This window comes from Manacus candei, unplaced genomic scaffold, assembly GCF_025592945.1.
Source record: "Manacus candei isolate 608988 ecotype Guabito, Panama unplaced genomic scaffold, ASM2559294v1 h1tg000028l, whole genome shotgun sequence".
NCBI classification, from domain to species: Eukaryota; Metazoa; Chordata; class Aves; order Passeriformes; family Pipridae; genus Manacus; species Manacus candei.
Window position 1 is genome coordinate 5685367 of NW_026138076.1, and position 15863 is coordinate 5701229.

A 15863-nucleotide genomic window follows, 5' to 3' on the forward strand; every position below is an offset into this window, starting at 1 on the left:
TTTAAATATTCCAAAGGAATTTATCAGAAAAGTGATAAAATTTCAGTGAAATCAGCATCCTAACACAATCTCAGTTTCATGTGCACCTTTGTGAGAGTGAGGGGGAAGCAAGGCCATGCCATCTAGAACAGAGGGAAAGTTGGACTTTGAGTCCCTGATTCATTCAGTCTTAAACTGCAGTGGGGTTTTAGTTCAAGTGTAATATCTGATGGTACACTGAGGAGATCTAGTAGCTGTCCTCTATCAAAAGAGACAGTTTTGTTATTCTTTTCTCTTGTGATCCATCCTTTGGTGTACATTCCTGGTGTTTTCCCTTGTGCTGGCATTGATATTTGTGTAGCTCTGTGTTGAACTGCTTTAGGGCCTAAGGTAAAAAAAAATTAATTTCATTCTGCTCCAAAACCAACTTGATGCACCTTGATAGATCACCTTAAATTTTTAAATGTTTTAAATGTTTTGTCAAATTTCAAGCTGACATGAATTTGGAAACTAAAGTGAATGTAAAGTAATTCAGGGCAAATTTTTCCTGGTGCTTTCATAGGTAGTGGAAGTAGAGTGCACCAGGAGTACTCCAAAGGGATTGGGCTGTGCAGCAGGAAACCTGATGTTCTTTCTTTATATAATGACGTAGATCTTAAAAGTAGAACTATGAGGATAGAGGTGCACAGGGAGGCTTTCAGGCTTCCTTGACTTCTGTACACAGAGCCACTTAGACAATATGTCACCAACTTTGAAGTCTGTTTTGCTAGCATTGTGTGAGAAGAAATAAAAGGTGGAGTAGCCTTACCCTAAAAAGACATAAATATAAAGGAAACAATCTGTGTGCTAGTAAATATCTTCTTACAGTCTTGTGTCTGTTGCTGTTATGATCATGGGAATGGAAGGCTTTTAGTGCATTTCCATTATTTGCACCTATTTATCTTAAAATTACTAGTGAGCCTGCCCCTGAGGGGTTGAATGTGTTATGAAATACTGTCATGTGACAATTTCTCAATTTTTGCAGCTTCAACCTCACTATGGCACTAACTTTCTGGTACTCATCCCGTGCTTTATTTATTTCATTTTTGCAGCTGGAATAATTTCTCTCTGCTCTGCTGAGCAATACCCTCACCAAAAAATAAGGTAACCTTCTGTGACCAACTTCTTAAACTCTGCTAGAGTTTGGTGGTGCTGTATTCTTAAAATTTGATTGAAAAACTCAAAGGTAACTTAATGTGAAAGATGAATGTGAAAATTTGAGAATTTGGTGAATCCACACAGTTTTCAAAGAAGAATGTGGGCCTTCAATTGAGAGACTATGTCTATCCATGCATTACCCAAGCACTAATATTATATTCCTCAGCTTCACAAGTTGTTACAAATACAGAATAGGTAACAGCAAAGTTATTCAGCTCACCTTACTGTAGTGTAGTAAAGTCTGAGCTCTGCAAACACACTGGGTCCCCTCATCGCCTTCCAGCCTAGTCAGTCCTACAGCTTCAAACAAAGGCACAGCCAGCAGAAAGCCCTGGGCAAATAAAACAAAAACCCAAAACAAAACAAAAGAATTGTGCCCGTGGAAAAGTTCCCAGTGAGAAACAGGATGCGTGCAGAAACCCAAGTTGCATATACAGAATTAAGAGTTCAGAAAGTACTATTTTAATATAGCAACATTAAATATAAGCTGAATGCACAGTACTATAAAGAAAAATAATTAACGATAAAGGAATTCCAATGTATTTGCTGGAGTTACCCACTGCTGTGGCTTGCTGAAGTTAATTTAAGACTAAAGGACTTTTGGAAATTTGAATGTACCTCACCGATCTCCAAAGACAAGTTAGAAAGTCTAATGTAGATTCAATACATGGTTTTATTTTTGTTTAATTAATTAATGCTCCTAAGTAATATGAAGTATGCACAGTTGTGATATTTTTAAATTAATTTTGTGGATACATGGTGCAGTGATAGTTGTATGCAATTTAAAGCCTGAAAGCATATATTAGAGAGGAACAAAAAAACCCAAATCCAAAACCCTGCTTTGAAAAAGAACAGTTTTTATTAAAAAATCAGTCTTACCTAATAAAGTGCTAGTTTCTGTGGCTCACAGTACAATAGCATGTTGAGGACAGTGTAATTAAGTTAGTGAAATGTGGGAAGATAGCTTTTGTCAAATACAGTAATAAACAAAGGCTGTATCATGTAGGTTAGTACAATCTCTGCTGACAGACTCAAGAGCAGTTCTGGCACAAATCAGATTGTAGGACTGGGTCCTACATCAGCCATCTTTCCTCAAGACTCATAGAACCAAAACCTTTCTATTTTCTGTGCTTCACAAGTTTATTTTGAAAGCTTGTGCTCACTCGGAACTACTTAAACATGAACATTCTTGTTCAGGCAGTTATATTTTCTTCTTTTCAGGTTCTAAAATGGCCCTAAAGGACAAATGCAAGCCATCCACGTTAAAATATGAAGATGCCAATTCAAAAATTATGATACTGAGAAAATCACCTTCCTGAAATAGCTCCTTATTTTTCCATGCAGGCAGCTTTTCAGTTAGAGCTTTGCCTTCCCTGGGCTGACATTTATACTGTGCCCCCAAGGTCATCAGATGGGGGCTCTTTGACTGTAGTGGAGCAGAAAACCAAAGCAGAAGAGGCACATATAACCTCTGTATTTACTTTAGCAGTACAATCTCCTATCCTGTTATATGTCAAAGTGAATAATGGTAGAAAATCATTGTCGTAAAATCAGTGCTTTCCCTTGCCCGGTGTAGGCACAGTTGTTCTGTATTCCTGTTTTTTTTACCCTCTCTGTGGACATCAAGTTATGGGAAGGGCTGTGGGAAATATTTTCCTAAGGAATGATTTGTGTGACTGGACAAATACAGGCTTAAATGAATATGTGTGTCTGCCCTAAAGGTTGATCATCGAGGATCTGATACAAGGATTGAGTGGATAATGCCAGTTTATACTTGGTTTGTCCTTTGCTATGAAATTGCTAGTTGATGTGGACTTCTCCTTTCTTTCCCACCCTCCCCCCACTTTTCCCAGAGTGACAGTAATTGAGATGTATTGCTGGTCATAAAAACAGCCTCACTGCTGGTAATTCCTCATGCATTGGGTTAAGTTTGATCCTTCTGCATAACTGATTGAATGCTTTTCATTTGCAAGCTTCTTGTTTCAACCTTTAAAAGAACCTCACAACACTAACTTCACACATGCAAAATGTGCTTAAAAAATTGCATTCTTTGTAATCCTGATGTATTGTGGCTTGTTGAGTTGCTTTGTTGGTTATATGCTGTGCTACTAATCATAACATAAAGAACTTGCACAGAAAGAGAGAATAAAAGTTGAATTTTATAACTCTTGATATTTCTGGAGGCAACATTCAACACAAAGGTGTAAAATAGAGCTTGCAGCTAATATCTGCTAGTATATTTTACATCTAAATCTGTGGCTAACTGAAATGGAGGTGTTTCTTTGAGAGCCTAGAAAGCTCTCAATAAATCTTATTTCTGAGTCTTTGAAGCTGAAAATGTATATGCCCTTTAAATTATAGAATATGCTGAATTGAAAGAGACCCACAAGGATCCCCTTGATCAACTAAGTGGGTTACCTTGTCATAAAAGGAAATCAGGTTGGATAAACAGGACTTTCCCGTCATGAAGCTGTGCTGACTGTGACCAATGACTGTGTTGTCCTTCAAGTGTTTTTCAATACTTCCCAGAATAATCTTCTCCATAACTTTACCAGGCACTGAAGTGAGACTGACAGGCCTGTAGTTTCCAGGGTCCTTCTTGCCCTTCTGGAAAATCAGGACAACATTCGCCAGCTTTCAGTCAGCTGGAAGCTCTCCAGGTTCCCAAGACTGCTCAAAAATCATCGAGAGAGGTTTTGCATTGGCATCAGCCAGCATTTTGAGGATTCTGGAATGAATCCCATTAGGCCCCATGGATTGCAGGGATCCAGCTGGAGCAGCAGATCTCACCCAGTTTCAGGGTTGACTGGGAGTTGATCATTCTCACAGTCATGGTCCTCCAGCCCAGGGCACTGAGACCCCCTTGGTCTGTCATCTGTGTTGAAGACAGAGGCAAAGAAAGTGTTCAGCACCTCTGCCTTGTCTCTGTCCCTGTTTGTGAGGTGACCATCCTAATCCTGTAGCGAACCAATGATATTTCTATACTTCTATTGTCATTAATATATATGAAAAAACTCTTTTTATTGTTTCCCACATTTCTGGCCAACGTCAACTCCAGTTGAATTTTCTCCCTACAGCGGCAAGCAGAATCTCTGTATTCTTCCCATGCTTGAGATACTTCTTGGTTAGCACCTAAAATATCTAATACATTATTCTGCTTGTTTTTATTCTCAGATTTTTTTCAATGACACTTATGTTGTTCATATAGGGAAAATTAATTTCCAGTATTTGTAATGAATTCATTTAGAAAGATTTTTAATGAAACAGAACCACTTTTAAAACTAGACAACAAACAAAATTAGAATACATTAACATCAAGATTATTAACATAGTTGATTAAACTCTATTGTTAGGAAAATTTGGTTTCTTTCCTTGATTAAAAATGCAAATAGAAGTATGACATGTCTGTGAAGCAATAGTGTACTAAAGTCTGAAGAAGAACAAAGTGCCACTCATGACTTTTGATTCGCTGTGAACTATGAAAACCATGTCCTAATGTGCATCTCCAAGTACAAATAGCTCTGGTCCCTGCAGAGTTCTCTAACTGAAGCTGAGTTCAGGCAATATTTCTAGTTGTGTTATGATGTTAGGGCCACCTCAGTTTGACCTGCAGTTGCGGAGCAATGAGATACTGTAATTTTCCTGATACGAGTGCATATTTCAAAATGACATGATAATGGGCAGTGATACACTGGAATGAGGCACTCTGATTCCCAAAGCAGGACTTCAGATTTAGGAGAGGAAGCAGTTTCTTCTGCAGAGCTTTCTGCAGTATTTCTGCTTCTGTGGAGCACTGCACAGTAACATTCCTTCCAATAACATTTTCATACTTAGTCAGACCCTTAGGAAGTTTTTCTAATTGCAGGAGGCAAATTTCATTATTCTTAAAAGGGATTAGTCCCCAGAGTACCTAACTCCTTTTGTTCCCCCCCTTCCCTTCTTACATTCGTAGATTCACAAGGGTTTAAGATGAGGTGTTTAAGTGCCACTTAGTGGCTGTCCAGAGCAAATGTAAGGTACTGCGAACAGTCTCCACAGCTTTACCTCATGATAGGAGAATTCCTCACCCTATCATGAAGATACTGAAGGGCTAATCTAAAACTGGTTGAAATCAATTAAAAGATCCTGGTGGGCTTTCCATAAGAATTTCAGTACTGTTACTCCTATTTTACTTTTTTTTTCCAAATTGTCCTATTGAAGTTCTGTTTGGGTTCTCCTAGTGGTTTGGGGGTTTTGGGGGGGATTTGGATTTTTTTCCAATATTTTTGTAATAAATACCTGTAAAAGTGTTGGAACAAGTTGGTATTTTACTATGCAGTACAAGAAGCACCAGTAAGTAAAGTCTGTAGAAGTGTTTCTGGAGTTTATTCTTAGGTATTAAAATTCACAAAACAAGACGTGCTCAACTGGGATGTTTGCCATCAGCCCATGTTCTGGGATGTTTCAGTTCCCCTGAGTAGAGTATCTGACAGATTTGAAAACATTAGCTCTCAGTCATGGTGTGAGCTTGCTATATGCTTGTATGTGAATAAGGACAAAAGTTTCTCTTTAGAAACTTGTGGGGCTTACAGATATTATTTACATGTATGTTACTAACTCCATACTGAACTAGATACATCCAGGGGACAACAAAGCTCAGAGTCCATGCATTGCATGTATGCAGGCTTCCTCTTCAGTGGGAGAACATCTTCAGTGGGTATTCTGCAGGGAGTTTGTGTACTGCAGAAGGCACGCTTCAAGTTTTTCTTTAAAATGAAATTGTCTTTTTTTTATCTTCTATTTCAGTTTTTGTGTTTAATAGACTATCCATGTGCCAGCTAGGATTGGAAAAGTCAGAAAGGTTCCCAGGAATCTCAAACAAACAAAACACAGATTTCTATTACATTTCTTATCAAGTTACAGAACACAGGCTGTCAAGGTCTTGGGATAAATCCCTTCACACAAGTTGAGACTATGCACTTCCAACAAGCCATATAAAAACTACATATATGACAAATTTTCCTTAGCCAGATAACCCTCAGTGACCTGACTTTTACGTGCATACACTTGCACAGGCATGTCAGCTTGTTCTGGAAGTCTTGATGCTGGCTTGAGACATAGCTGAATTAGACTCTTAACTGGAGTTGTGAGTGAAATCAAAGCACATGTATGGGGATGACATTGTGAATCTACAATGAGAGAATGTAATATTGATTCTTATTTTTTAAGCTCTTACTGTTTGGCTGTATATTACAGCTTTTTGCATGTTAGGGAAAAAACTGGGAAAATTAATTATAGCTGGCCTACATTCTACTCATTAATTATAATTGAAACCAATGGTACATTTGAGAATTTAATACGTTCTGGATTAAAAATCCTGTTTAATATCTTTATCAATGGTCTGGATGAGGGGATAGAGCCTACCATTAGCAAATTTGCAGATGACACCAAGTTGGGAGGGAGTGTTGATCAGCTGGAAGGCAGAAGGGCTCTTCAGAGGGACCTGGACAGGCTGGAGAGTTGGTCTGATTCCAGTGGGATGAGGTTCAACAAGGCCAAGTGCCAGGTCCTGCACTTTGGCCACAACAACCCCCTGCAGCGCTACAGGCTGGGGACAGAGTGGCTGGAGAGCAGCCAGGAGGAAAGGGACCTGGGGTTGGATTGACAGGAAACTGAACATGAGCCAGCAGTGTGCCCAGGTGGCCAAGAAGGCCAATGGCATCCTGGCCTGCATCAGGAACAGTGTGGCCAGCAGGACCAGGGAAGTGATTCTTCCCCTGTTCTCAGTGCTGGTGAGGCCACACCTGGAGTGCTGTGTCCTGTTCTGGGCCCCTCAGTTCAGGAAGGATATTGAGGTGCTGGAGCAGGTCCAGAGAAGAACAACAAGGCTGGTGAAGGGGCTCAAGCACAAGTCCTGTGAGGAGAGGCTGAGGAGCTGGAGTTGTTCAACCTGGAAAAAAGGAGGTTCAGAGGAGACCTTGTCACTTTTTACAACTGTGAGGTTGTAGCAAGGTGGAGGTTGGTCTCTTCTCTAAGGTAACAAGGATGAGAGGCAATAGCCTCAATTGCATCAGGGGAGGTTTAGATTGGATATTGGGAAAAAATTCTTCACTGAAAGGGTTGTCAGGCATTGGAAGAGGCTGCTTAGGGAACTGATGGAATCAGCATTCCTGGAAGCATTCAAAAAATATGTGCACAGGACACCTGGGGACATGGTTTAGTGGTGAACATGGCAGTGCTGGGTTAGTGGTTGGACTTGATGATCTTAGGGGTCTTTTTCAATTAGGTGACTCTATGATTCTAAAAGCCCTGCTCAGCTGACTTCTGAGGTTCACTTGTTCTTTGGGTCTTCGTGCTTGTGAACTTATTTAAATATGTGAGCTCAGACTCACGAGTTGCAGTGGTATCTGAACTTACCAGATTGGTTCAGTAAGAGTTCACATGTCCAGCCTGTCTGTCCAGCTGTGTGCAGGTTTCTCCTGGAATGCCAGAGTTCCCTCTTGGTACTAAGAATACCCAGGAGGAAGGAAATGGCAGAACTGAACCCATGATTATTTTGTTGTAACTTCATTTTGTATTTATTTATGTATTTCAGTAGCTTACCTCATGTCAAACAATATTTTGGGGTTTGTTCCCGAAAATATGCGTGCATTTCCAAATTTTACCTAGTCCATGAGTTTTACATGAAATGATGCAGCTACCTAGCATTCTTTGTGATAAGACGTGGTTAACAAAACCTGTGCTGAGGGACTGCATTTGGTCTGCGTGGATCTGTGTTTGTGGATAGCTGACTCAGCGTGTAAGGGCTTCCATTGTTCTGGCAGAGGAGCGGAAGCAGAGTCAGCACATGTGGCTGAAATATGCACTGGTGACTTACAGTAGTATATCCTGAGCCCTTTGAAGCAATGCAGCTTTATCAAAACCACAAAAGAGCCATAAGGAGAAATCCTGCATCTGTATTTTAAAAGCCTCAGATTGTGTGTTATATTTTACAAACGTTTTTCAGTGTGTTTTTGAATTGGCTTAAAACAACTAAATGTGGAATGTTGTTTGTAATGAAACCTGGAGCTGCAAACTTCTGAATGGAAAGCCAAGTGAATCATGGGGAAGTGCTTTTTTCAGATTGTTAGTGTTTGAATCTTGATTTTAAAGATGGTTTATTGTCATTTTGTGGCTTTTGTTGTTATTGAAACACTACATGACTTAGCCAAAAATATAGAAAATCACAAAAGCAAAAGAGCCCTCATCATTGGCAAAGATACGCTCAGTGGGTTAATAAGCCCTGAGAAGAAATGGAAGGGGAGACATACAAAACAGTAAATTAAAAGTGTGTGCAAGGGAACATTGCTGATAAAGCTTTCCACTTTCAAGAGAGCTGAGAAGGAATGTAACCAGCAGAACAACACAGATAAAAATCCCAGATAATTTAATAAAAAGGCGGATTTATATCCATCATACAAAATTACTGTACATGCAAATTATTATATTCGTAGGTTCCAGTGGTATTCTCAATTTCACATTACATAGGAAATATCTGAGGAAGGACTGTGCTGCAGCTTGTAATCAAATGGAAGGCTGGTGATGAGAAGGGTGGTCAAGGGCTGGGTGGGCAGCAGAGTGCACTTCTTGACTGCAAGGGGCTGCTGCAGTTCTCAGCAGGCTGCTGCAGTTTTCCGGCCGGGGTTTTGTCCAAGAGCACCAGAGCAGGGAGTCTTATGATACAATGTTACAGAAATTAAAATTTCTTCAGCTTGATTCTGGAAAAGAACAGGACAGTATGGTATTTGTTTCCTCTTTTTGTTATCTATGTTTAAAATTGATAAGGATATAGTACCAACTTGGCTGTGATTTTAGTGGGGGCAGGATTGGATCCTTCTCAAATGAATGGCTTTTACGCACAGATGCTCGTCATATGTGAATTGCAATGTAGTTCCATTGACTGTAGGTAAGTTCTGGATCCTACACTTACTGAGAGATAAACCTGAATGGATAGTTCTTATTTTTAAGGTCTTTCCAGCAAAACCAAGAATATTTTGGGTTGGGGGCTAACATAGTTTTATTTCAGCTATTGAGTTTTTTTCAGTTTACTAAAATGGATGTTCCTTTAGAGTATGTGAACCGCAGTAAAAGTCCATTAGAATCTGCATACTGTCTACGGAGATTGTGGCTGAATTAAATTATGAGAAATCAATGCTGTTAGAAATCGATTTATTAAGTAAATTGTGGAGAACTGAGAAGATTGGCTACTTTTCATGGCTCTCCATACTGTGGAACTCAATATACTTTCCTAGTCTCCTACTGTTGCAACAGAAGTACACAAAATAATATGCTTAGGACAGTGGGACTATTTTTGTATTTATAGTTAAATATGTAAACAAAGAACTAGGATATAACTCTGTAAAATTAAGCATACATGATTGCTTATTTTATATTACTCATTACTAGAGTGTTCTAAAAGGCTAAAGTGAATATGGACATCTTAACTAATGTGAAGTCCTGTTTAATGGAAATAGGTAATCATAGTATACATGTCTCCCATAGCACATGGGGAATTGATAAATTTATAATTATGTTTTGATTTTAACCAGTCAAATGTGAGTGTCATGTTCTGCTCATACTCTGGTTTTCCTCAACACTTTCTATACTTTTTTTACTACATAACTTATCTATCATTGGAAGTAGAAGTGTATTTAATTTTTTACCCATTGTGAGGTAGTGCTTCTTCACAAAGGAAAGGAGATCTGTATTTAAATGAAATGTCTTTCTTCCCATCTAACTTGAGTTAATCATATAAGCTTCAAGATCAAGCTTTAAGTATAACCTTTAATTAATTGCATTTTGAAAATGCTTCTTAAACTTTAAGAGTTTTTTTTTTTTTTCTCCTGAGACCTGTCAGTGCTTGCCACAAGGAAGCAATGGGAGGCTGGGGGAAAAAAGTGCAAAGTCCTTCCAGGACCAGGTATCTACTGGCAGGGGACATTAATGGCCTTTTGATTCTCACATCTTTCGCATTCCAGTGTCAGAGGATTTTTAAAATAAGCAGTCTTGCATCATTAATATTTTATAGTTTATCCAGTTGTGTCAGGGTGTGTGTGCAGGTGTGTGTCATCCCAGCATCTGCTGCTCTCTCCCCAGAGCCGCCTCAGCAGTCTGGAGAGCTCAGCTAAGTTATCCCTCAGCTTGGTGACACTGAGAAGACCAAAAAGTACTGCCCTGCAGGGAGGAAAAACAGGAGGCTTCCAGCTGCTTCAGCTACAGTCAAGACCTAGCTGATGATCTCAAGGGCTCGAACTCTGTGTTTGTCACTGCACATTGGGAGCATCCCCATTTGTTCTGAGCTCTGTGATCTGCTTCTGCAGTTTTCTAGTTTGCTCTGCCTGTGCTCCACTCTTCCTGCTCTGGTTTCACAGCTGCCAGAAAACCCTCATCACAAAACAGAATAAATGCGTGAAACCTCTGATGTCTCTGTGTGGCAATTCCCCACTATGCTCTGAGTTTCCCCCATTGCTCATTTGCCACGTTGTCCTTGTGGGTTTTTTGCATCCAACTATTCAGATCAAAGTGATCTCTTCACAAGTCTGCCTAGATTTATCTGCAGATTTACGTTGTGGTTTTTTGCTCATTTATAGAGATCTGGTCATTTGATGACAATTAGACCACTCAACAGTGCACATTTGATCTTGGTCAAATACAGACATAGGATTACGCTTGAGTGGAATTAGTTAGAACCCATGGTAAAGTTCCTGACAGCTTTAAGTTTTATTTTGCTGTCTGTGGGATAACAAAAAATACACAATCCAACATAAAGCTTGCCAATCCAAAGTGTGCGCATCAATGTTTTTGGAATGCATCATGTTTTTTGGTCAGATATCGTACATCTAGAAGTGTCCTCTTTTCAGCTTCTCTTCCTGTAGCCTACTTGAAGGTAGAGCTGCTTTTCTCTCCGTCTAGATTCTCTGTAACACTCAACCTCACACAAAGAGAGGTCCTTTTCAGGATGATGGGTTCCACGTGCTTTGTTTAGTATGTTCTATGGTGCCTTGTTTAATTAAGGACTTCACCAAAACCTTTCTACTCTGAACTTTCTGAAGCAAATGCTAAGGGATTATCCATTCCATTCAAGATAACTGACTGATCATCGCAGCATCTGCTATTACCCACAACTGCCTTATAATAGGGCATAAGAAAAGCATAACCCATTTTCTCTAGATAGACTATTTCAAATTTAAAAAAAGAATGTCTGAATACTTCTTTGTCCAAAACAGACCTACAGGGAAGAATCTCAAGGTAATATTAGCCAACTATCACAGAATATTCTGAGTTGGAAGGGACCCACAAGGATCATCAAGTCCAAATGTTAAGTGAATGGCCCATACAGGGATCAAACCCACAACCATGGTGTTAGTGGCACCATGTTTTAGCCAACTGAGCTAATCTCAGGGTATACTAGGAAAGCTACTTCAGTCTTATGAGGTGTTTTATCATCTAATACTCTCATGACCTCACACTACTTGATCTAACCCTGCCTTCAAGACAGCACTTGCCCAAGAAGGACCTTGTTCTACTGTCTGCTGAGAAACACAGCCCTTGGGTTCTTATGCTTCTCTGCTACATAGCGTACGATCACCTGGGTTCTTATGCTTCTCTGCTACATAGCGTACGATCACCTTTCCCTTCACAGATCCTGCTATCCCTCAGTCCTCTTGCCAAGGTGCAGGATCCCAAATGAGCCTCAGCACCTGGTAATGGTCTTATGCTCTGACACTGAGAGAAGGGATACTGCTGGTAGGAAAGAGGACAGATAGCCCATTACCAACACTGCTTTTCATTCCTGAGCAGAAAATGCTAATATCACTTGAATCAAAGTATTTTAGTAATTACAAATTTTGTGGCCAAAAATACCATTGTATATAAGCTAAACCTACAGGAGATGTTTGGAAGGGCTCTGCTGTTGAGTCAGTGGCCAGCAATCTGGTGAGGAATTGTTCTCTTCCATCTGCCACATGGAGAATGAATTGCATGTCATCTCTGGGCACTGGCCCAATGTCAGCATTTTGCATACTTGCTACTGGTTAGCAGATAGCTGAAACACTTCACTCACTAACAGTACTAAGGAAGTTATCCAAAACATTGTCATTTCTGTTTCCACTGACTATCTGGAGACCACTGAGAAACTCATCCTATTTGCTTTGTTGAAAGCTGGATTTCATCTCTAGCATGGGCAGTGGGCTCCTATTAAGGATTAAGGGGACTTCACATTAAGGGGACAGCCACTGCCAGTCTGTGGTATTAAGTCTTGCTGTTGTCTTTCATGAAGGGGCTGGGCAGGTCTGGTTTGGTGTAGTAGTTCAGTTTTGCGATTAATATTTTATTTTGTATTGAGAAAAAGGTTTGCTTACAATTTAGCCAAAAGAAATAACAAAGCTCACTCCTTTCTTCACCACATTATCTTTTCAGAAGCCATCTAGTCAGGCTTGATTGAGTCTTTAGATAGGATGAAATCAAGAGGATTCATTAGTCTTTTCCTTTGGTGGATCCAGATGAATCATTTGTTGCATCTTGCATCAACAGTCAACGAAATCTGAAGGGTGACAACTGAGTAGTTAAGGTTAAAAATTGTGTGTGTTTTTAAACAAAGGCCAAATAATGGAAAGTGATAATTACTGTCAGGTATATTTTTTCTTGTACTTTTTCTGCCTGAATTTGTGAAGACCTTGTTGGGTACAGGGAGGAAAGAGATAAAGGAAACTTGTAACTGTGAACATGGACAGAGGGTTCATGAGAAGAGTAATTGCCAAAACATGTTTAAATACAATTCAGAGGAAAAAGCTTTAAATGGGAACGGGATCTACTTTAAAACCATCACCAGAGTCAACATAGAAGCAACAGGAGAGGCCACTTCTCAGGTAATACAGTTGCGGCTATACCCTTAGTGCAAATTTTTGTGAGACACCGTTTAGTGGTGACATACTATAAAGACTCACAAAGATACAGCCATTAAACATAAAGCTGAAATCAGAGGAGAGTTAGTCAGAAATATTCCTCTTTTGAGTTAAAACTACACCCTCCTTTCTTCTTAATATTTCCTTATGTCTCTCATCTTTTCTTATCTCCAGATGGCTTCTTTTAATGGAGAGCATCTTGTTGGAGGAAAAATAATTGGGGTATTTGTGTATGTATAAATTTATGTAGGACGTCTCTAAAATGGAAAGGTCAACTTTCCGATGATGTAAGCTTTAAGTTGTGGCTTTGAAGTATTTTACTTGCTACTATTTAAAAACAGCCACAAATATCTTGCTAATACTTTCCATGATAACATGGAACAGTTCATAGGAATGAGGGTTTTGTTTTGATTTTTAAAAGATTAGATAAGATGGTGTCAAGTGCTACTTACTCTTTATGCAGTACAGATGTTATTCCCTGTCCTTGAATTTTTCCATTTACCTAAAATGGATATATAGTATTTTTGGAGAGATAGTTATCTACACAAGCCAAACTTAAAATACTTCCCCTCAGAGAAAGGGGAAGAAATAATTATTGAGAAATAACATTGTTCACACTCAGTGTTAGAAAAATGCAACGCTAGTGCTGCCACTAATTAGTGGATATACTGTATAACAATGAGCAGCACATAATGACGAGCATTCTGTCTTGCTCTTGCCCTCAGTTGCTTTATGAAATAAAAGCAGACCCAGGTCTGTACTTCAGATTGTAATAATTCCAGTGTTCTTGTAAGGTTCCAAGTTTAAAGCCCTGAGAACGGATGTAATTTATTCATGTATGTACTCTATACATCATGAACAGTAGCAGCAGTGATAATTTCTCCCTCTATCATGCCAATAAGCCTTTAGAGACCACTACCAGGATGGGTGTTGGTCATATTTATTGGGCTTATGGCTAAGAACATCTGTGCAATCAAAATGTCCATGGCCACTATCATAGTGACAGAGAAAGCCATTGGCCATCCTTGTGAATTATCTCTACTTTAATCTGTAGAACAATAAGAAAATGAAACTCTACTCTCCTTTTATGAAAATCTGAAATGTATTTGTTACAGTTTTAATTTCAGAAACTGTTGCTTAGGTACAACCTGAGAAGAACTGCTTTTATCTTGCCCCCTCAGCTCTCTGCAGCCCTTTACAGACACAGAGCCAGCACTAGGACACTCACAGTGCAGCATTAGGAGGTGATAGAGCCCTCTGACAGCTCACTGTCTTATTTGCTTTGTATAAACTAAACCCGAGATCATGCAGTCTGTGGCAGGGGCCAAAACTGCCCCTTTTCTGCCTCGGTGAGCTCTAAGATCGGTTCTCCTTCTCCCCAGCCCATGTGTGTGGAGTTGCTCTTTTCCTCCTTTTTTCATTTAATAACATAGACTAGTGGAGCAGTGTCAGCTTTAAACCCAGAGATGATTCCACTAGCTGTAAGTGTGTAAGTATATGCAAGGCACTCTCCCAACAGAGTAGCTGTCTTGATGACTGTCTTTGGGCAAAGAAAAGAGCTGAATTTGGCACTTAAACATCTAACTTTGAGCATTTGAATTTTATTGCGAAGAAGTGCAGAACAGACTCTATGCTCTTCTGTTACGATTTTGCAAATCTAGTTCTTCATGTTGTTTCTATGAGGGGGTGGAAAATAAAGGGCTTTTTGTTTTGGGCCCAGTGGATTATTTCCTGTGAAATCCAAGCCTTTTTTTCTTTCCTAGTTCTGTGCCCTTCCTCCAAACTGAGGAAAATTAGTTGTTTTCAGGCAGCCCCACACCCACTGAGTAGGGGAGTGTGTTCACAGGCAGCTCAGCCGGAGCAACAACGGGAATGAGTACCTTTCCTGGCTAGGTGGCAAAGAACATCCCCTGACCTGCGGGAAACATGCGTCTACCATATAGGTGTTTTAATTCTCTTCTATGGCAGTCTGATTTCTGGAAGTAGAGCTGCTAGTGTGTGATGTCAAATACCATTAGCTAACACGAATGGCGAGCCTGACTGGAAGAGTAACATTTCACAGAGGTTTCCGATGATTTTTTTTTTGCACGATCCTCTAATGTCAGGCATGACTTCGATGCCAGGATGTTCCCAGAAAGTTTTAGTTACGAATCCTGTCGTCAGCGCCGAATTACGTGGACGGTCAGCGCGGCGCGGCCGCGGGCGGGTGTCTGCGTTCCCGGGCGCGGTGCCGGAGGGTGAGCCCGCTCCCTTCCCGAGCCCGCTCCCTTCCCGCCCGGCGGGAACGGGCGTCCGGGCAGGGGCGGAGCGCGGCGGGGGCGGGACGCGGCCGCGGCCCCGGCCCTTCCTTTCCTCTCCCTTCCCTTCCCACCCCGCGGCTCAGTCGGCGCCGCCACGGGCATCGTCCCCGGCGCGGCGAGCTCGCAGTCCCGCCGGCTGGGGCTCGGCCGTGGCCGTGGGGGAAACTCTGGGAGGCCGGGCGGGCTGGCTCCTCTCCCGGCGCATGAGGAGCGGCCGGAGCCGGGGCTCGCCGGAGGCCGTAGGATGTCACCATTGTTCAGCTGGGTGGCCAAGGTAGGCGGCGCGGCGCCCGCAGCCCTCCGCGCTCGGGAAGTAAAGTCCAGCCTCAGAGTTTGCAGATGTTCGCGTCTGATTTCGAGGCAAGTCAGTCATCTCTGGGAAGGGAGCAGAGCCCTGCCGTATTGCTCAGGCAGGGAAAAGGAGGAGCACTCGAAGTGAGCAGTAAGTCAGACTGCTTGCTATCAG

General features: G+C 40.9%; 1 protein-coding gene and 1 long non-coding RNA gene across 9 annotated transcripts in view; both read left to right on the top strand.

Moving 5' to 3' along the window:
* The window catches only part of TBC1D1 (TBC1 domain family member 1), a 105589-nt gene that overhangs the window by 15905 nt on the left and 73821 nt on the right, over nucleotides 1-15863 (top strand). The window contains exon 1 of one of the 8 annotated variants that reach the window (XM_051789926.1): nucleotides 15441-15671. The exons of 6 other annotated variants lie outside the window; for them this stretch is intronic. In XM_051789926.1, the coding sequence (XP_051645886.1) occupies nucleotides 15642-15671 (30 nt within the window). In that variant the 5' untranslated portion in view covers nucleotides 15441-15641. Of the gene's footprint in view, nucleotides 1-15440; nucleotides 15758-15863 lie in introns of those variants that run through there. One more of the 8 variants, XM_051789927.1, reaches the window with a different exon arrangement.
* Nucleotides 1112-10612, top strand: LOC127472239 (uncharacterized). Its single transcript, XR_007904932.1, has 2 exons — nucleotides 1112-1204; nucleotides 10291-10612. It is a non-coding gene; the product is annotated as an uncharacterized LOC127472239 (long non-coding RNA).